Genomic DNA, 21,693 nt, shown 5'->3' on the forward strand with positions numbered 1-21,693 from the left:
CGCAAAGTAATAATTGCTGCGCATATTTGTGAAATGGATGGAATGCGAGGCAATTAGTTTTAATGATGTGCAAGACAAATCTGGACGGCAGCAATTACTGTGACAATGTGCTCAACAGCCCAGAGGCAGGGCACAGAGACAACACAGATACCCACGGTATACGGCGTCACGGCCTATGTGAGGTTCGTATGGGGCATATGTCAGGTCCAGAGTCACTGACCTGCATTTGTTTGTCTGGTGTCAATTATGCGCCTCGCAGCTGAAAACGGGTCACGCGATTGAACATATCTCATCGTAAGCCAGCCGTGAATCGGTTATTTTTCTCTCCGTGCACTTTGGTCATTTTGTTTCTAAAAGCCTATTTGAAGAATACAGTTTGATTACACCTAGTTTGTCCCTCCAGCATAATGTCCCGGGAATCTGTGGCCTAGTTGATCCACTGCTTCATCCACAAACTTGAGGTTAAGCAGACTCCGGACAAGACGGTGGCATCCAGCCAGCTCGTGCTTTAGTTAGATGATGTATTTTGATTCTTGCCAAGTAGAGCTCAGACAATCCCTGTTTTATCCCATGATGGAAAATTCAGATCACATACCAAGTCATACAAATCTACAACCACATTTCTTCTCATGTGTACACTTCATCAAGTGGGGTGTACATTTTCCTCAGAGTAATTAAAAAGAAATGAATTAGGTGGTCTAAATAAAATGTGCTCCACCATGAAACTGAAAAGAGCGGTGAATGTCTGATATTTAAGCCGCAATTTGTTAGGATTTCTGATCATACCACAGCCTGACGATGCATAATGTAGTGGTTTTCAATTAACTATTCAAGGGCTCTAATGTGAAAACCAAAAAACAGAGCTACAAACGCAGATTTGGCACTCATATCTTATCTTTGAAAGTAAATGTGTGACGCCACAGTTGTTACACAGCGCCGTCGTGTTTCCTCCTGTCAGTTTGATCTGCTGTCATCAGAAACAGCATCCTCAGGGTCCTCTTGTGCTTTCGCTCAAGACTAAAAGGAAACATAAAATGTCCAAAGTCATACCAGTATTGCAATAACAGGAAGTGTGCAGCAGGTAGAGCGCCGAGTGGGGTCCATCTGACTGCCAGCGCTCCTCACTGCCAAGAGCTGTGGCTGCGTTCCTGCCTGTGATTTGTCAGTGTCCACTCCAGCATCTGTGTCAATAGCATTCCATAGCCATGTTGACAGAGCGCCGCTGTTTGCTTTAGCCACTACAGACCAGTGGCTCGATTTAGTGTTTGAGGATAATGCCATGAATCCTCGAGGGCCGTCAACTGCATACATTCGTATCCCGAGATTGAGAGCTTATTATCTGTAAATTAGAGCTGCTTGATATTGATATATATATATGGTATCAACATAAATATCCTGTGGTACAGTCAATATGAAAACTTTGCGGAGCAATTCGAAAACAAATTTTGACATCACCACATACGTTTGAGCAGCCCTGCCTCCACTGAGCGCTCTCTGTAGCACATGTAGCAGAGTATGCAAATCATTGTGGTAGCATCTTTACGGCAAGTTGCTAAGGAGTCCATGAAATACACCTCTGGAAAGCTAATAAGCAGTTATTGCATATTTGTTTGTGTTTAATACATCATATGCAATAGACAGGACTGAGTCTTGTTCAGGGTAATTTGGCATTTTTCAACTAAAGAAATGAGAGCAAAGACTGGCATGTCGTGGCACAGTGTGCAGTGTGTCCTTAAAAAAGTCTGAGGAAACTGGGCAAGTGACAAAACAGGAAGTATTAGGGCTAAAAGAACAGTATATCTGAAAGTCATTTCCTTAAGAAAGAGAAAACCCCCCCAGCAAAGACCTGATATAGGACCTGGTCCTTCAGCTGATCCATCGACTGTTCATAGAAGCCTCCTGAGAAATGGTGTCAGTGGAAGGGTGGCTGTCAAAATGCTGTTCTTAAGGAAGAGAATGTCTCCAGCCATTGGTAAAACATGGTAAAGCTTCTGATGGGCAACAGCTTCAGTTTTCAGCTTGACGATGATCCCGAACACAGTACCAATACTGTAAAAGTATGCCTGCATAGAAAAACATGGACTGGCCTTCCCAGAACCTGGACCTCAACATTACTGAAGCAATGTGCGATTGTCTTGACAGACAATGAAACAAAATGCAGCCAACACCGAAAGGAGACCTTTAAATGTCCGTCATGAAGCCTGGAGCACTATTCCTGAAGACTATTTAAACAAAATTGGCAAGAATGCTTGGATAAGAGAGTTTAGGCTGTCATAAGGTGGTCATACCAAACATTGACTTTCGAGCTTGTTAGAATTGTGCAGACTCTGTTCTTCCATTTATGTCTGCATGTTTCTAAAAATCTCTGAACCCTTTTTGCATTTTTGTAAGAAAATATGAAGAAAAGAGGGATAGCTTGAGACCTGCACAGTACTGTATGCATGTATGTCAAGAACATTGCCTGATAAAACTGTAATATTCAAATATTAATACATCAAAAAATTTTAATTGCTGAAAATTGGTTTCAAGTTTCACTCCAAAATATCAGTATAATATTAGTATCAGTCAGAATTTCCTGTAAGTTGCGTGCCACAGTGTTTTTCAGTATTTGAAGTGTCTGGAGGATGTGGGTGGGCTTGTAGAGTGACATAGATTATTTTTCCATGACCATGAAATAACCTCAGTACGTTGTATTTTCAGACTATTGATAAATATTATGCACACATTCATCTCTTAAGTACCGTAAGCCCCATCAGATTTAGTTTGTTTTTCAGCTTTACAAGACATTTCTTTGATGAAGTGTCAGATATTTGCAGTTGGCCTTCTGTACAGTTTTTCCTATTTGCTCATTTTTTATGATTGCTTTCTTTTATTACCTTTTTGAACTGGCTGTGCTATAGTGAACGCACATACTGGACTCTAGATCAGAGACAAAAGGTCTTTTTAGGAAAGCTCTGTATATAGAAATACCAGCTTCACTGGAAAGAGCCATGAACTTGTCTTAAAGGCTTTACCTCCGAGTGAAATTGGGTAAGGATTTAATGTAAGTGATTATATACATTTAGACTAAACAGGTCAGTTTAAAACACAAGAGAAATTGTGCTTGACAGCCCCTACAGGCTCTTAGGTCGGGGCTCTGCTGAAGGAATAGAAGCAACTTGGTTAAAAAGTGAAACTAATGGCCCCTCGATTAAATCAATTTAAAGTGGACCCTTGTGTTCAGGCAAAGCCTTTTCTGTGTCTGCCCTTTCGTACACAGGGGGTACATGCCTTGACTTGACCTGCTGATAACTTGATCTCCATCTGTGGTCTCTCTTCAGCTGACTGTCAGCCCCCCTGCCAAAACCGTGGCTCATGCAGCCGGCCACATACTTGCGTGTGTCGCTCAGGCTTCCAGGGCGCCCGCTGTGAAGAGGTGGCTCCAGAACAGGTGTACATCCGTGATAGAGGTGCCCTGAGGCGTGTTCAACCTGGCACCAACCCCTTCCAGAAAGACCAATCACAGAAAAGGCCCTCAGAAAGAGACAGCATTGATACCACAAAGGCCAAGACCACACGACCTTCGACTACAAGACAGCCAGCCCACACTGCGTAAGTGATTACCTAACTCTTCTTATTTTAGGCAGAAGTAGCCCATAGCTTTGCCAGTGCTCAGAAGACTAAAGCCTTTTCTCAGCTAGAAACTGAGGCCTGCCACACTGGAAAGGTTATGACATACAGCAGGTACTACTCGTGGTTTGCAAGCTATCAGCTAACAAACTAGCAATAACTTATTATTTCATTCATTAGATTTACTGAAAAGTGCAAGAAAGTGTAGAAGGTCCTATATCAGTTTAAAAAGAAAAAAAGCTGAAAATGAGAAAAGCAAAAAAATGTGAATTCATAACTGGCCACTGGAGACTTGTGAATGAGCTCTGACTAACTCTCATGTTACAGGGAATTTAAAAGCATTTTAGCAGCCTGGCACAAAAAACGTTTTTGTCACTTTAGTTTATTTCCTTTCAGGACAGTGATTCATGGGACACGGTGATGCACTGGGTAGTAGGTTGATTATCCCCCCCCCCCAAAAAAACAAATGATATTCAGATTATTAAGATACTCCTGCAGCAGTATTGATGCCAACAGTGCCATCTTTGCATCTTCCACCTTACTCACAACTGCTACAGACAGACGAACACAAAGCTCCTCTGCTCACAAAAAGCTGAAGTAGTTAATGTTTATAACACTGAACACTTTATGAAGGTTTTCAGTAAAGATACCGTTTCAACAACACCGAAACTATTAAACCGTTATCTTTAGTGTTAACATGTTGACGTTAGCCGTGTTACTATTAGCAATTACCAGATTAGCCATCTGTTGTCATTCGTGTAGCAGCTAGCAGACTGTAGTTAGATAAAAGACGAATAATTATTTCAGGCTGAACGGGACACAGACGGAATATTGAGACGTGACAGAGCAGATTATGGACACATAGAGAACCGGGCAGGTTGCTGGCTGTGCAGAGCAGCAGACAAACCGTAGCTGAACTGAGCAGAGAGCTGAGAGTGTGAAAAACTAATCTGAGCAAATAAAGAATAAGATTTCAACCTGCTTTTTTATCTCATCATCAGATTTTTCCTTTCACTTCACTGTTCAATGCATGTGAATATACAGCTCTTGTGGTTTTGAGATATTTATTTCAGCTACAATTGCTCTCATACAGACTTTTAGAATTAATCTAAAGGCTCATGAACAAACAGCAGTTCATTACCAACAACTTTAGTGCTGGATATGTTTACCATTGCAATAAATCAAGCCAGATGACTGGGTTCATATGTTAAATCCTTAATACACACGAAGTAGAACTAATATCAAATAAAGCAAGTATGAATTTTCTGACTTGCTCTGAAAAGTATTAAGTTAAATCTGTAAAAGGTAGGAAAACCTAACATGGTGCGTGGTACAAAAGTATTAACCCATGCTATTTGCTCTTAAAATAGTACAAGGAGATTCTTTTCTTTCTTTAAGCTTTGACCAGTTCTGCTTGTTCTTGGATTTATTGGAATAACTTTGCGACTATAATGTATCCAGCTAATAATTGCTCAGATGAAGGCCTCTTTCACAGCGCATTCAGCAAATTCTCCAAAGACTGCTAATCAGACAGGCTTAATAGTTTCTTGGCTTGGATGACTGACTGTTTTAGTTCCAATCTTGTTGGAAAAGGCTTTTTGGTTTGATTAATCACTTTACCATGACTAGAGCCATATTTTTGGTCAATGATGTTGAAATGGAGTAATTGTTTCCGGGAATATTTTGATGGATTTTTATTGCTTACAGCTTCAGACTTATCTTGTCAATTTGTGCTCTACTTTGGGCCCAGTGCTTTTCTAATCCGCTCAAAGTCAGTTTAAGTGCCATAATTCGTTTGGGCACTGAGATCATCATTTCCTTTTTTGGACAATTTGTCATTTGGGTAATTTCTCTCCACCAACCCACTGAAAAATGCTCAATTATGTCTGACATTTATGGCGCTCCTCTTGCTAATTGCCAGGGTCTTGTGTCTTTTTGGGCTTTTTCGCTAGTATTATGGAATTATGCTGGATGAACTATGCACGTGTTTGTGGTAGCACAATAAAACTTAACGAAATGTTTTGGCAGATGGTTCATAAAAGAGTTTTTTTTCCCTTTCCTCCTTCCTAAAACAATTATCTTGAAGTCATAGTAAATCTTTTAATCAATACAAGACTTCTGAAGATTGCACAGTTGCTATGCATATGTTTGCTTTGTTCTTGACTCACAGGACATATTTGCGTCCTGACTCACCGATCTGGGATAAATAGTGAGACTCGGCTGCAGGTTCAACATTGTTTCGAAGCCGACAGTGTTTCTGAATCATGAATACCCCAGCTATGACTTTTTCACTGTCGTGTTTCTGCCGAAGCTGACTAACTGCTTGTAAGAAGTGCTATTAAGTTTCCAAATTTCCAAGCATTAGTTGTTGTGACCAACATATTTCTCTGTCATTTTCTGAACAGAATAAATGCTTCGGCCAACATTATAAAATGTCTACATTTAAACATTAATCAAATAGCTATTAGAATACTTGACTCTGAACACTTCCAGGAAACTATTTGAGCGCTTGTATGATTCACATTTAAAGCTTAGCCCTTGTGAACTGTTGCAGATTTTCTGCATTGTCAGCCTAGAATGATCTTTAAGGGGTGGAACAGTGCTCCCTCTGGAGAAGTGGTAGATGCAAGTCTCGGTTTCATATATCAGGCTGAGGTTCCACTGTTTTCAAAGCCAGGAAAGCGTGAGCAACGTGAGGTCACAGAGAGTGAGAGTAAGCTAGAAAGACTGGTGCCAAGGCTCAATGAAAGAGTAAGAAGACTGGAGTGGGGAGGACAGATGCTCAGGCTGAGATAGATCATGCTGGCCTTGCCCTCACTTATATACTGAGATAGCAGCTTCCCGGTGCATGCAGCATCCAGCCAGTCTCCTGTAATTATTCTACTACAGAAGGTGTGAGGTACTATATATGTCTTACTTGGAGCAGGGTTGGCTTGTTATGTCAGCAGCACCCTGTTACTAACCCTGCCTGTCAAGTGGCGCCAAGAGTAAGAAATAGTGTAGAAAAGGAATGAGTCAAACAAGGAGGGAAAGAACAAAAACAATGATAACAAGAGAAAAAGTCAACAAGGTAACATGAAGTTCCAGGATATACTGTAGTCGGATCTGTTGTAATTCTTCTGTCCAGACACGTTGCTTGGCCTCTTCACTGTCCAGTCAATACTCAGCTTTGAAGCCCAACTGCGCAAATGTCAGGAGGCGGCAGACAGGGAAAGTGTAGTGTCTGCGGCTGAGGTTTGTCAACATCTCTGAGAATCTGATACTTTCCTCAGTTTTCGGCAGGCCAGCAAAACTTCTGCGTCTGGACTCAGGCTTTTTTTGATTAGGCACCGAGTAACCGAAATTCATATTGTGGTTTGGTAAGTTTGTTACAGAGTGTTTTTACTTAACTATTTACTCAGTAACCAAATAGAGAATGTTGCAACATCATCTTTCAAATTGCCATTGCATGAAAGAAATTAGGATGTCAACACTTGACTAAAATATTTATTTTCTTTGGTTTTCCATTTATGTTTTTAATTGTGTTATATAATAAATAAGTAAATATGAAATTACTTGGGCCTCAGACACACAGGCCTAGAGTGTAGCTAATGAACTCCTGCCAACTTCCTGTCTAGGAAAAAAAAATGCATTCCCCACCCAGTTGGTGAGTAGTTGCTAGCTGGAAAGAGGGTGCGCTTGTGATTACTTTGGTCACTAGGAGATTGCTCGTAGTTTGCATGGAAGACACAGACTTGTCTGTATTTACTTTTCAAGCTGTAGAAATGAGGAACTTCAAAGTAAAAGTTTTGCCTTACTGCTGCAACCAACACTTTTTTTCAGTGAAAACTACTAGCAACTACCAGCAACCACTTGCCAACCAGTTGCATAATGCAGACGTTGCCCTAGTGATGGTTAGTTGCCAGGGAGTCACTGATTAGTCTCTAAGCCTGTATGAATGGGGTTGTACCGGTTTTACAGCAATTGGCAGCGACCTCCAGCAATCACTCGCAACTGGTCAGAGAATGCACATTTTTCCTTAGAGACCGGAGGTTTCCAGATGTTCGCCAACAGGTGTGACTGAGGCCTCACTTCAGCATTGTTATGCACAAACAACACAAAATAATTTATTTTGGGATTCAAAATACCTTATCATAATGTTATAATGTAAGATTACTCAAGGTTAAAAGAGTCAAATATCACTCTGGAGGTATTCTCACCTTGTGAGGCAGCTGGATTGTTGCAAGACTCAGGAGAAGTTCATCTTACAGTCTACGTATGACTTTTCTGCAGTCAGGCTTCTTTTTAACTTCTCAGAACTTTTTTACACCTATCACCCTGTTTTTCTTAAAAGGACCAGATTCATCTGACAGAGCTGCAGTGACTTCTTCCTAGCTTTCAAAGCTCCTCACACCTCGGCTTGCTTTTCCTCTTCTGCACTCTTTGTATCCCACTTTGCTGTTGATGTGGCTGGTGGATGGTGATAGCCAGGTTTTTGAAACTGCTTGGTCTTTGTCTTCCAGGATGGTTCAGTGTACAGTCCATTCCTATTACACGCCCCTGTTAATCCATATCAATTTGATTCAGTCTTCTCCTAAGCTCATGCATGGATCAAAAGTATGTTGTTTTTTTCATGCAAAATTTTATGTTTTCTTGTTGCAAGTCACAGTATTCTGTTAACTTCTAGGCTTCTAGCTTTTTTTTCCTCAAAAAAACCTCTTTAAGTTTGTTTAGAAGAAAAAAGAATTAAGCTCATTATTAGCTCATTGTGTAAAAATTGTTTATTCAGTTACCTTTTCAGATGTTTAGCCCAACTAAGCCAAATAAGCCAAATGTCTTTACATCTGTACAGGCAGCCAGTTAGCCAGCATCATATACAGTATGCCAAATGCGTGCTTATCAACAGTGCTTGACTGTTTGAGCGGCAGCTCAGCATCTGTCCGATCTCATGACCAACCAAGTTAAGGTCTTATAATTTTGTCCTCATCTCTCTGCATTTCCTTCTAGTCTTTGTACATTTATGAAGTAGAATAAATCAAATCTGCCAAAAAATGTGGAATATTTAAAAACCATTCACATGTCTTCTCTTCAGTTAAGACCCTCACCTTCTATTCATGGCCACGTGTCTTTATGTTGACCTAGGTTTGACTATGAATAATTTATCTAAATTATTTTTATCACATATTTTTTAACTTCTTATTTATTAGAAATGATCTCATCCATGGTGATAAATTCTTCCATCAAGAAAAACTGTTTCTTTTGTTGTCTGCCTTTTTTTGTGGGGGGGCTGAAAATAAAGTGCACCATGAATACCCCCACTGAATGAATTTATGCTTGACGGCATAAAATAAAAGTCTTGGTGGGATGGACAAAACATATGAGGAGCCTCCTTTGCTGTGGGATTCTGGGAAGCACAATTCCTTGTCATACTCCCTCCTCCTGTATTCCTGTCTTCAGTCTTAAGCCTCTCTTCCGACCCCCTTCAGCTTTGTCCCAAATGTCCTAACTGCCTGTTTTGTGGGATTAACCATAAAACGTAAAACTCAGCACATTGCATATGGCAAGCCAATAACTGCTTCCTCCTCTGACCTGTAGAACAAATGCATTTCAGTGTTTCTTGTAATGTCTGTGGTGGGATGTCAGCATTAGATTCTGTAGATCACAGTTGGCCCCTGGTATGAAGGTCAGGGCCAATGATCATGTGTAAAGGGCGTATTCACCACCACCACCATGAGTCCTTCATATAATCTTCACTGCCTTGCCGCTCTCTGACATCAGTTCTCTGCAGGAAACAGAGCTGGGTAGAGCAGGATGTATGCTGCATGCAGGTTACCCCTCTAAAGGTCATCTCTCTCTGGTCTGTTACATGATCTGACTCAGGGCCAGCGTCGGCAGCTACATAGATAACAAAGCTGCAATTCATACCACATAGAATTCAAGCCGTTATGTTTAGACTAGACTTCAGGTCTGAAGACTTTCACAGTAGCAAATACATGACACACTTTCAGCAAAAGAAAGTGCATTATTCTAGCTATAGTGATACATCGTGGTGCCCATGATGGTACTGCTACTATACCCTTCTGTAACATGGTGGTTTGTACCTTACTGAGATTATGCTTAAACCTCAGTTTTACACAGTGCAGTGACATTGTACAATATGAAACCTTTTAGAAGCGTACAAACCAATTAACCTCACATATATTTGAACTGTGGGACGGAAACCCACCAGAAACAGGCCCCATAATTTGTTTTTGGTCAAACGTAATGTCTTCTAATTTTGGAGAAAAGGCAGATTTCTAGGCCTGAGGTAGAGCTTCCACTTTTATCTGTCCAAAGTTCACTGTTTAATGTGAGAAGAAAAATCAGACCAGTAAATTAAAGCCAACACTTCAGTTGATTTTTGATTGTCATCCATCGTTTTCCACTTACCCAATGCAGGGCCTATCCAGCAGCCATAAGGCAAGAAGCAGAGTGCACTCTGCATAGGTCTAATACAGAGAGAAAGACAACCATTCGCTCTCACATTCACACCAATTTAGATAAACCAAACTCCACCAAATTCATGTAGCTGGACTGCGTGCGGAAGCAGGAATAGTCAGAGAGAACCTACAAACATGACACGGAAAGCCCAAATGGTTGGAGGTAAACCCAGGACCTCTTTGCTGTGAGGCAACAGTGCTAATCCACCAAACCACTGCTCCACATAGCGTAGCAGGAGTTTCATTCTTTCATTTTAGATTGTGGTGGCACACAGATCATTTGACTGTTACAGTGAACCCTAAAACCTCTTGTTCATAGACAGACAATGTGGGCGTAGCCCCACCACACTCCACTGAAAAGCAAATTGAACAAAGTGATCACACTGATTATATTGAATGATTGCAGCCACAATGCTAATAGTAATTTAATCAAATTTATTATCATTGTTAGAATAAGTATAAAACATATAATACAATCAATCTGATTAATAATCACTATGATGTGCTCAAAATGTACAACATAAAGTCGTTCAGTATTGTCAGATTCAGTCTTTTCACAAAAAATGATTCAGTGCACTCAGGTAGGAAATATAACTTTGGGTTTAAATGCCACTAATATTGGAAGTAGTGGATAAAACGAAATTGGATCATTGTGTCATCAACACTGGTTCTTTGTTTGAATTTCCTCACAAGTAATTCACTTGAATTACTACAAGAAAAAGAAAAACGCCCAGTGTTCTGGTCATACGTACAGGTTCTCTGCTTATATCGGCCCCACCATTTTCCTGGTGACTAATAGGGCTGGCGGTTATGTGGCTTGTTGACTCAAGGCTTTGTACATAGCCACACAGCCATTTCTCAGAGGAAACTGTGGTTGTAGTGGGAGTTTTCCATGTTAATCATGGATCACTGGTTGCTTTCACTCCCACTCCAGACAAACCACACCACCAGCGCTGCTGGGACCTGTCAAAATCCCCTAGGTGTACTCTGCACCTGCGCTGAATTATTGTTTTGCTGTTATCGCCAGTTTTCTTAGGAGCAATGATCACAATGCTTGCCGAGGAATTTCAGGTATCAGGCGCAAGAGAGACAAAGAGCTTAAACGCAGAAAGGCAGGAGTGGATATTCGCTCAGCAAGCCTCTGTTAATACAACTGAGTTGAGAGGATAATAAATTAAGAGCAGCCCAAATCCCACATTAGCTTTACATCACATGTTGCACTTGAAACTTATAACTTTGATCAGATAAGTGTTTTCTTATGACTGAAACATATATCCAAGGCTCAGCCTGGGAAAGTTTTCTGACTGTATCACCTGGCAGTCTGCTTTGCTACTCAAAGAAGAACTGTATAGAATCATCCTCTTTTTTTGGCTGCTCCCAAAAACAAGGAGAGCTACACAGGAAGTATGGTTAAAGTATAGTAAAGGGGTAAAAGTTAATTCCAACAGGTTGTGTGTGCTGCTCTCCTCTGAATAGGGCTCTCTTCTAAACCAGGCATATGACTGCATGTCTAGAGGACTGATTTGTCTCCCGGCATGGGAGTGAAATTGTGTGGAGTCAGGTTCACCGGCTTTCTGCTTGTTTATACAGTATTTTGTGCTGATGTTGCAAACTTGACATGTACCCTGAAGCTCAATCCCTGGTGAGCTTTTTTTTAAAATTTGTGAATGGCCCAGGGCTTTCTGGAGTATGGCTTAAGGTCATCTGTTGTGGTTTTACAGGACTTGATGTGGTATTGGAGGATGCAGGGGGTAATGCTTTTGCATTAATATGCCAGAGTAGAGCTATGGAGGCTACACTGTCCTTAAGTGAACCCTCCACATGATAGAAAAGGCGTGTTAAATTCGTCTCAGCGTGAAATAGTAAAGATTGATCAGCTATTTTTCATTACACTTGTTACTATGCACATCCAAATGTATTCTAGATTGCTGTATGTGAGCAATTTTAACACACAACAATACTAACCGAGCCAGGCCAGGAAGAGTTGGTGTTTTTTTTTTTTCCTACAATCACAGAGCCAAACGAGTCCCATGAGTGTTTGGCTTCCTGCTAGGCCAGAGGGAACAAAGGACCATAGAGAACTCAGCAGTCAGCATGGGACAGATATGTCTTTCTCTCCCCCGTCCCACCTCTCCCAAAGCCCCATCTGAAACACTCTCTCTGAGTCGCCGTGCCAGCGGGCTCTGCGTCCGTGGCCAAATCCACCTCATCAAGCTGGCCTGTGCAGATGCAGCTGTCGGACGGACAAATACTGTACAGCAATTATAGAAAGAAAGAAGCACGCCTGTCCCGGAATGCTCTCCGGCCTCCACCTCCGGCACTGAGGCAGATGGAGATAGCATCAATCAGACACATCTCCCAGATATGGGGCATGGTGTTGAAAGCATGAATTAGCAGTATGGCTATGCATGGGACCAGTTAATCCATTCAGATGTCAGGATGTAGGGTTCCTGTGGGTTCCACTGGGGGATGAAGTAGACCTCCAAAAGTTTAAAACTATACAAAAGTAGACCTCCAAAAGCGGGACTTGTTCATGTCTGCATTTCTGCCCTGTGGTCCCTGTAAAATTTCTTTTCAAACCAGCATTATATTCCAATTCAAAAATTTGCTTAATCACTCTTCTAAATGGAAACCCTTTTTGGCTTATCGTGAAAGCAGTCTGACATATGACTCTGACCAGCATATATAGCCTCAGTCAGCAGTTGGTAATGGCTCTTCCTGCTGACCTGTCTTGCGGCGTTTTTACTAAGTTAATGATCAGAGCAACTACAATAAACGGGAGAATATTAAATGGCTTCTCAGCTCACCAGGCCTGCAGGCATTTTGGTTCTGGCCCCTGAACCACAGCAACCACACTGATTTTCTTTCATCCAGACTCACTGCTTCCTGGATGTGAAAACCCTGCTTTTTAAATGCTGAGGCGAAAACTTGGCACATTGGCACGGCTACTGCCTGCCCCCTCCCACCCCCCGGAGATAAAAAAAGGGAGCTGATTATTTCACAGGTGCTGGCCTGCGCTGCGTTTGAGCAGACGGCAGGAGTCATGTGTTTTGATCATGTAATGTCGGCAAACCTCAGTGAGGTCAGATTTACAGAAAATCTATTTTCATGCAGACGCTGGGGGAAGTTATACCTATAAAATTAAGTGGAACTTCATCTCTTCATTTGTCTGCGCGGCACTTCGGCTGATCCGAATAACAGTCTTTGCTCAGTCAATTTCTCAAGACCCTTTTCTGCTTTCCATGGTGCACCAGGCCCAGTTGTTGCACTAATATAAGACTCTTCCCCTGGGGGAGAATAAAAAGCTTTCTGAATCAATCCAGCCCCACTGTAACTCATTTCACCCAGGCTCTGGCTGCTACTAGTGGGATTCCTGGAAGGCCGTCCAGACAGAGAGAACATGATTTAATCCAGCCTCCGTGGCTGGTGCGATAAGCCCTTAGACACACCCATATTTTCACAAGGGGGAATATTCTGCCAGGACCCACAATTATCCAAGTCATAATGACTAGAGATGTTATCAAAGAAAGACTGGGCCTTAATTGCTCACTGATGTTTGGCCTTATGCGGCCACGTATACGAGAAAAACCTGTTTTAGTAGAGAGGAGCTTATCGTTAAAGCAATGCACATGTTCCAGTGACTAGGTGTTTCCTTTTATTCATACTTTATATTATGGGACAGATGTTGGACCACTGGCACTTCTGGCACATTTAAATTGAATTTCAAAGGTGCACTCAGTTAAAATTTGTTCATTTTCATATACAGTGGAAAGAGAAAAAGTCATGAATATTGGAAAAATTCTTTATTTTTTCTTGCCACAACTTAAATGAATAGACCGTTATCACTCTCTTGCCTGTGCAGCACATTTAAGCTTGGTCGAGGAGGCGATAAGGCATATTTTCTGACCCGTTAAGATATTTGCTTCAATCTAAGACTCAGATATCAGCATGATTATCCTGCAAAAGATGCTGCGACAAACGCCAAGACTCTGGAGGTCAAAACATTTACTACCAGACATTAAACATTCACAAAAAGCTGTAATTTAGGGTAAGACTTTAATGTGACAGAGGCTGGTGTTGAGTTATTTTTGAAGTTTCACTGAGCACAAACTTTACCACTATGCCATTGCATGACCTTGTTGCTATGAGGAAGGACACAACAACAATAAAATGAAAGAGTCCTTGGGGTTGGATATTATATTTATTGGTGCATGTTTAGGATCAGACCTCAGGGTTTTATTGAAAGAAACACACAGGGACCTCGGTGGCGAATGATGAATGGATGAGAGTGTTCTCCATAAAGTCTGAGGAATGAGATGTGTGACCGCAGTGGGGTTTTGGCCACCGGTGGTGCAGATGGTTTGGTGCGTTGACTGGGTTGGTAAGAAAGAATAAATTCTGTTTCAGACTTCTTTCACCTCCTAAAATACACCAAGGCTGTTAAGTCAGACCAAAGTCTCCTAACCAAGCATCTCCCCCATTTTCCTGGGGGGCGGGGGAGATCGAATATGGCAAAACAAGGCTATGATTTCAAAGCAAAAACCAAAATAGACTCAAAATATCCAATGAGTAATTAATTTCTTATCAAATATCAGATACAAACAGCTCAGATTTAGCTAAATCAAATTCTGAAGCAAACAAGTCATAGTTGGCAACGAGACTCTTAGCCATCCTTCAAGTATCATTACTGCTAATCTGGAATATTTTCTATTTTCCTTGCTACATTGTGGTTGGAGTCTTGGACCATCACACAGATTCACAACACTACTGGGATTTGAATAGCAAAACACGAACAAGAGTCAAGTGTGTATGTCTTTGCTAATGTTCTTGAATAACACCTCCTGGGACTAGTTTCAACAGTGTGCACTCTCCCTCCTTGTCTGCAGGCTTTAGTCTGTGTAATGCGGAGCACCATCTGCTGTAGAGATTTTGCTGAAAAATGTCCTTGCTGACGTTCTCAATTGTAAAATATTGTACACAAAGATGGATGATTTCTGTCTGTTTCAAAGATGTTCTCGGTGTTTGTTTGTTAGCTGCGTGGCTAATTCTTTCCGAGTTCAGATCTCGTAACCGTTACCTTTGGAAAGCTTTGGAAAATGGCCAGCATACTTTGTTATACCCCAAACTTTTTGTACCCCCTCGCAAAGTGCGCCGTACAGTTCACAGTGCTCCCTCTTTGACTGCGAAAGTGCACGTCTGTCGTGAATACGCTCATAAATCTTCTCTTTTCTTTGTTGCCAACAACAGTGTTTGCAGTGGTTGAGTAGTACAAGGTTTTCATTGTTTCAGCTGCTGTTTGCACATTTTTCCCCAGTTTTGTGCTCCCCCCCCCCCTTCAGTTTGAGCGATGATATGCATATCCAAACATAACTTTTTGAGCCGAACAACAGCGTTTAGCGCTTCCTCTGAATGAAATGGATGTGAGTAAACTTTGATTTACACTTGGTCTTTGATGACCGTCATTTATTTCCCCATTTAACAAGTAGGCTTCAAATTGCCCTAATTATGTTCAGCTCTTATGTAATAAGGGTTCTTTTGGCTGATGTTCCATGTTGGAAAGCGGTAAATGGAGCTATTTAACTTTTTGTTTAAATAAGAAGAATAATGACTCGATTTTCCTCAGTGCTATTGAGTGACTCTTGTTGATTGGTTTTAAACCTGCTGATGGATTCAGAGGTTTGCCACTCATCGCTCCAGAGGTTATGTCCTACTCCACAGAAAGAAAACTAAAACTGGACCAAGTGACAAGGCTGAGAGCCACTGTGACCCAGACTGGGATGCTCGTGCCAGACACTTCTGCCTACTGTCAGACTGTCTTGTTTTGACAGTCTCGTCAAAGCCAAATGGCTCCATCTAACAAGCAGACAAGCTCTTCGTATCAGCCTATTTTCTGCATTAGCTACTAGAAGTCAACAACCCAAGCCATTACATGTGACTTTGGTATTCTCAAACAAATCAAAATGAAAAATGTGCTATACCAGGTTGGACATGTGCTGAGCTTCAAGTGGTGAGCAAGCTAGTGAAAAACCATTTAATATCACACAGTCCTGACCTTTCCAACTCATTCAGCATCCTGAGGCCAGAAAAAACGGTTTCTGCCTGAAATACGTTAAACTGACAAGTGTGCTTTATATAGCAAGGAGATTTATAGAGACAGTGGGTAATGAAAGCGCCTCAGAGACAGAACTGTTAGTGAATGAATCAGCTGTGGCCCATACATTACTGCGCTGTGCTTCACATAAACACTTATCCGGCGTCGTCCTGCAGTGTGGGCTACGGAGACAGTTTAAGGTGTAAACAGTTCTTGAAGATCTGGGTCACTGCATGCATGTGTGTGTGAGCGAGTGCTCGGGGTGAGCAGGATCATTAGATAAATCTTGAATTTCTGTCGGAGCAAAAGGCTAGACACCGGGCAACTTACAGAAACAACAGTCACCACTGGGATGGTTGGAAGCGGTGCTTTTCGAGCAACTGCTGTTGGAGTTTCGTGGTGCTTAAACAAATCCAGATAGCTGACTTTATCCACATTTATCCTCGCCCTTCCACAGATCACAGTCTTAACATGAAAATTCATGCTACACCTGCTATTTTGTTTGGAAGCGTCACTGAGTTGGAGGATCTGTAGTCCTTTTGACTGTCCTCCAGTTCTTGATATTGGCTTGTTTTCACAGTGCTTAACTGTGTACTGTTTGTGCTCCAAAAATGCCTCCTCTCCAACTCATTTGAGCCTGACGAGGCTGGAACAGGCATTCACGCCGGCTGTCATGCCTTTGTGAGAGCTAATGTTCACATATTGTAATGCTAAATGAGTTCAAAGATACAGTATGTCGCAAGCTGAGTGCCAAATAATACTTTTTGCAGTGTTGATTCATGTCGAGCTTATATTCTTGGCCCCGAATGTGATTTGTAATTTCTTCAGATGTGATGAGGTTTAGCTTTAAATGTTTTCCATGCATGTGAAATGAATGATAATGAGTGATAGTGGACACTGACAGTTACTTCATGTCTTAGTTGGAGGCTTCCTTTGCTGTCAGATACGAGCTGATGCTTTGATCAAGTGTTTGGATCAAGATTTATCAGAATTCGTTCTCTCTCTGTGAATATAATTACCGAGCACATGTTCTGAACATGAATTATTTCATTTCATAGGCTTAACTCAGACAAACTTTGCACTATATGGTAGTGTCCAAGCACAGAGCATCTATAACTATAAAATGGATATAACCTCATTTTACTTCATGATTTCAGAAGCTTGCACTACTTTGGGCCTTGCTAGTGAAATCATAAATTACATTATGTGTGCTTATTTTGGAGAGTGATATCTGATGACTACCAATTTTACGTCTGCATGTGAAGTGCTGCAATTGTGCTTTAGGGAGATGGCGGGGTCTTTCTCATGCTATAAAAGCATCTCACCAGAAAGTCAGATTTAATATCTGGAATACCGGCATGAACATTTTACTGATGCTTTAGCATACGCCCACCCACTGCCTGCTTCTAAAGCTTGCATTGGATTTGAGAATGGTATTTCCAGTCTTGGTGTCAGTTCATATTTACTGTTTTTGTTAAAAGGTTCTGATTATTCAGAAAGGGAAGTAGATGTCCCTGCAACCTTTCAGTATTTAAATAACATGAAGCAGTACTAGTCAAATTTCTGGAGATCTGAGTAAGTTCTTATCTGTCTTTTGGTGTCAGCTCTTGGGTTTCTACACTTCATTATTAGTACCTGCTTGGGCTCCTTTTGCCTGCTTTAAATCTTCAAACAAGGTGCCGGAGTATCCCTCAGAGATTTTGGTCCATATTGACATGATATCATCACACAGTTGCTGCACATCCACATTATTACTCTCCTGTTCCTCAGGCTCAACACAGCAGGATAGATTCATACTTTTATGTTGTTTTCACTCATTTCTGATTGTAACATCCTAATCTTACTGTAGAAATTTAGACTCATCTGACCAGGCAATATTGTTCCACTTTTCTGCTGCCAAATTTTAGTGAACCCACGTGAATTTTAAACTAAGTTTCCTGTCTTTAGCTGCCTTAGTCAAAAGTTCAGCTTTTTGTGCATTCAGAGATGCTCTTTTGCATAGCTTTGGCATTTGAGTTACTGTTGCCTTCTGACCATTCTGCTTTGACCTCTGTGATCAATAAGGTCTTTTAAACCAGAGAACTGCTGCTCACAAGATTCTCCCTTTCTGACCACAAACCCATGAGATGGATGTGTAGGAAACCCCCAGTAAATCAGTAGTTTCTGAAATACTGGCACCAACAGCTATCCCATTTAGAAGTAACAAAGCCACTTAAATCCCCTACTCGGTTTGAACTTAAGGCAGGTCGTCTTGACTATGTTTACTTGCCTAAATGCATCGAGTCACTGCCATGTGATTGGCTGATTAGAAATTGTTCTTGACAGTTGAAAGGTTGTACCTAATAAAGTGACCAGGCAAGTGAATGTGTTTCCTCTTTACCAACCTATATTACATGCTAGCGTTGTCTGTTCTGATTGGTGCTTGGTGAGAGCTTTTTGCATTTTATAAATGCTAAGTAGCTTTGTTGAACTGAAAAGTGTCAGATGATACCAGCTGCTGAAAGACTGAGAACTACGCAGCTATTATTATTTTTTTCCATTCATTTTTATTTGCCTTATTTCAGAATTTGTACCATGTGCTCAGCAGCTCTGTTATTGCTGACTTAAGTGATTTAATTAAAACTGTATGGCCATTGCTTGATACCCCAAACATTACTTCCATCTGTCTGTACAGCCCATGTCCCATGTAAACTTCGAAATTGCTTTCAAGTCACCCAGAACAAGGGAGGGGAATGATTCCGCTTTAAGCCACAGAGGCCTTGACGTCAGAGTGAGGTTGTGCTTGCCCCGTGTGCTCCCTGATCTGCAGGCAGAGAGGGTAAACATGAGCTCACACTGGGAGGAAACCACTTTGCCATTGAACATACGAGAGGTAGACAGAGCAACAGCTGGCTAAGCCTAGGAAGTGAGGCAGGATGCTTGCAGGTCAGGTGTCACTGTTAGTGATGGAAAAACCCAATCACATTTGAGCATGGAAGCGTAACGGTCTTTTGCCACCTCCTGTCCATCGTTATTACCTTGGCAGTAGCACCTCTTGTTTCCCCGTGTCACATCCTTTCTCCAAAATCTGCCCATATCTACGACAGCTGGGACATGGTGTGTCTGTGTTTGCTTTTGTGTGGACAAATATGCATTTTTGTGCGTGTGCGCACATGTTTATTTGCTTGATTATTGTTGTGAGTGTGTGTGGGGGTTAACAGAGCTGATTTGTGATGTGTGGTTTAAAAAAACACAGTTTTGTACAAGTGTTTATTTGATCTATCCAGCATAGCTCACCTTTGTCCTTCACTGCCTGTCTGTCAGGGCAGATCAGTGGGATCCAGATGTTTGTTTGTTTGTTTGTTTTTTTGCAGGGCTGAATCCCAGCATTCCAAAATCAGTCTTAGACCCAGGTAGGCTTGTCTGCCTGTCTGTCTGAGAGGCACGCGCCTCCTCCAGGTCACTCACATGAGCTCAACTTCCAGGTCGTGCAACACTGGCTCAGTAATTGACCCAAATGAAATGCTCACTGGGGAAAAAACTTGGCCCCTTGCAGCCCTGGTCGAGCTTTGTTCGTCGACCCCAGTTTTAATACTTCCTCCAGTTCAACGCAACACTCAGGATGTTGCTCTCTGGTTGGCCACAGTCAGACAAAACAAGGAGTTCATAATCTAGTCATGCAGACACAATGTGTGATGGAAAGATCTGATGTGTTTAATCACACACTTTTCTAAGACGAGCCACACACAGACTCTCTTTGGCTGCCTAATATTTTGTTGGCCAATCCATTCCTGTGAAATGGCTTTAAGATGTCTGCAGTGTGCTGTCATATGTACACTGATACAATGGTGGGTGGTCATTTTAACCATGTTCAAAGATTCAAAGAAGAAGGTCCGCTTGTGTGAGCCAAAAGTTCGACCTTCAGACTGCCGTTACTGTTTTCTCCTCTTGGATTCGTGCAGGAGAGGACCAGACAGAGATCTCTGCATACGATTATTCGACACGTTTTTTGTGGGTAGAGACTTTTGTTCTCGTACAACATTTGACTGAAAGACTAAATCCACTAATAAGCAGGTAATGAGCGTAATATTTACAGAGAATGGATGTCCAACTGATTGGAGAAGCTGACAAAACAAGAAACTGAGTTTTGTTTAAAAGATTTAAAGTTTGTTTTTGGAACCTCAAAACCGGGAAGTTGAGGATGTGGTGCTCACAAGCACACGAGTCTGTCTGCAGAACCCGACAGCCAATCAGAAGTAAGTTTGCTTACTGAGAGGATGGCCTGAAAGATATGGGAGCTAAAATAACTTGTTTCTGATGGTGATAAGACAAATAAATAATAGCTGTTCTAGTGGAGATCCAGAATAACAGTATGGCGCTGAGAATGCAGTGTTAGGTCCACTGTTATTTTATCTTAGCATTGTAGTGCTTAAAGAATGATTCAGTAAAATCAGTTCCATTAAACTTCAATGTTTTATTCTATAAAATCGATTAAGTATGATTAAGTAATCTATGAGCTAGATGCCATGTTTGTCTCTTAGGAGTCCTGCTTTCTGAGCACACTTACACTCATGGTGACGCGTATAAGATGCTCATGGGTGTATCTTTGTGACTGCATGTATGTGTGTGTGGGACGTTAGCTTTTGTCTGAGGTCATGTGTTTATGGCCTTGTGATAATTTACAGGACCCAAGTGAGACGGGGACCCCCTGACTCCTCCCCTCAGCAGACCGGGACCTCCCGTACTGTGAAACGTTATCCATCATCCTCTGGGCCTATAACCTCCAACGCTCTGCCCAATGGCAATGGCTACTCTAACGGCAACGAGCACGGGAACTGGTATGGAAACAGGAACGGGCATACCAACACACATTCCCACAATACTCACAGGCCAACCAGCAACAGCCAGCTGCACGGACAGTTCAGCAATGCATTATTACCAGCAGGTAAGTGTAATGAGACTGAATACATGTATGTCTTCCACTAGAATATTTGTGAATATCATAAATCGTGGCTCCGTTATCATTTCACATCCTCTGCCCCTAGCTACCTCAAAACAAATGCAATCGCTACGAATGCCTGACGAAATTCAGAGTGACCACAATACATGCATACACTTCCTGTGGTGTCATTGTTCAACATTAGCCACGAGGAAAAATTGGCAGCGTCCCAGGATGCACTTCCTTTCTCCCTCTGTCCAAACACCTCACACCCTCTGTGGTCTCCATCACATGCACAGACGTTTCGTATCAAAGCTATTGCAGTTTGAGCATGTGCGAGATTGCGCAGTTACGTACTTCGGAACCTTTGGGAATTTACTCAGACACTTCTCTGACATGATAGACACTGGACCCTGGTTGCTGTTGGAAATGTGATGTGAACGTCACCAGTTTTTCCCCCCTTCTCTTTGATCCAACGTGCACAGCTGTCTGCCGTTCCACATCCTCCTGTTTTTAGCCACGTACCGCAGCGACGGCTGTTGAACAGCTTCCCACCATTACACAGTGCTCACCTACACTCTCTTTGTTTCCTTCACCCATACACATATCCAAAACAC

General features: G+C 41.8%; 1 protein-coding gene across 2 annotated transcripts in view; it reads left to right on the top strand.

Moving 5' to 3' along the window:
* The window catches only part of LOC102192428 (latent-transforming growth factor beta-binding protein 2), an 87,433-nt gene that overhangs the window by 11,899 nt on the left and 53,841 nt on the right, over nt 1–21,693 (top strand). For both annotated transcript variants that reach the window (XM_005742721.2, XM_005742722.2), the window contains exons 3-4: nt 3,321–3,591; nt 20,823–21,082. In XM_005742721.2, the coding sequence (XP_005742778.1) occupies nt 3,321–3,591; nt 20,823–21,082 (531 nt within the window). The remainder of the gene's footprint in view (nt 1–3,320; nt 3,592–20,822; nt 21,083–21,693) is intronic.

This window comes from Pundamilia nyererei, unplaced genomic scaffold, assembly GCF_000239375.1.
Source record: "Pundamilia nyererei isolate P.nyererei 1_Seehausen unplaced genomic scaffold, PunNye1.0 scaffold00123, whole genome shotgun sequence".
Lineage (NCBI taxonomy): Eukaryota > Metazoa > Chordata > Actinopteri > Cichliformes > Cichlidae > Pundamilia > Pundamilia nyererei.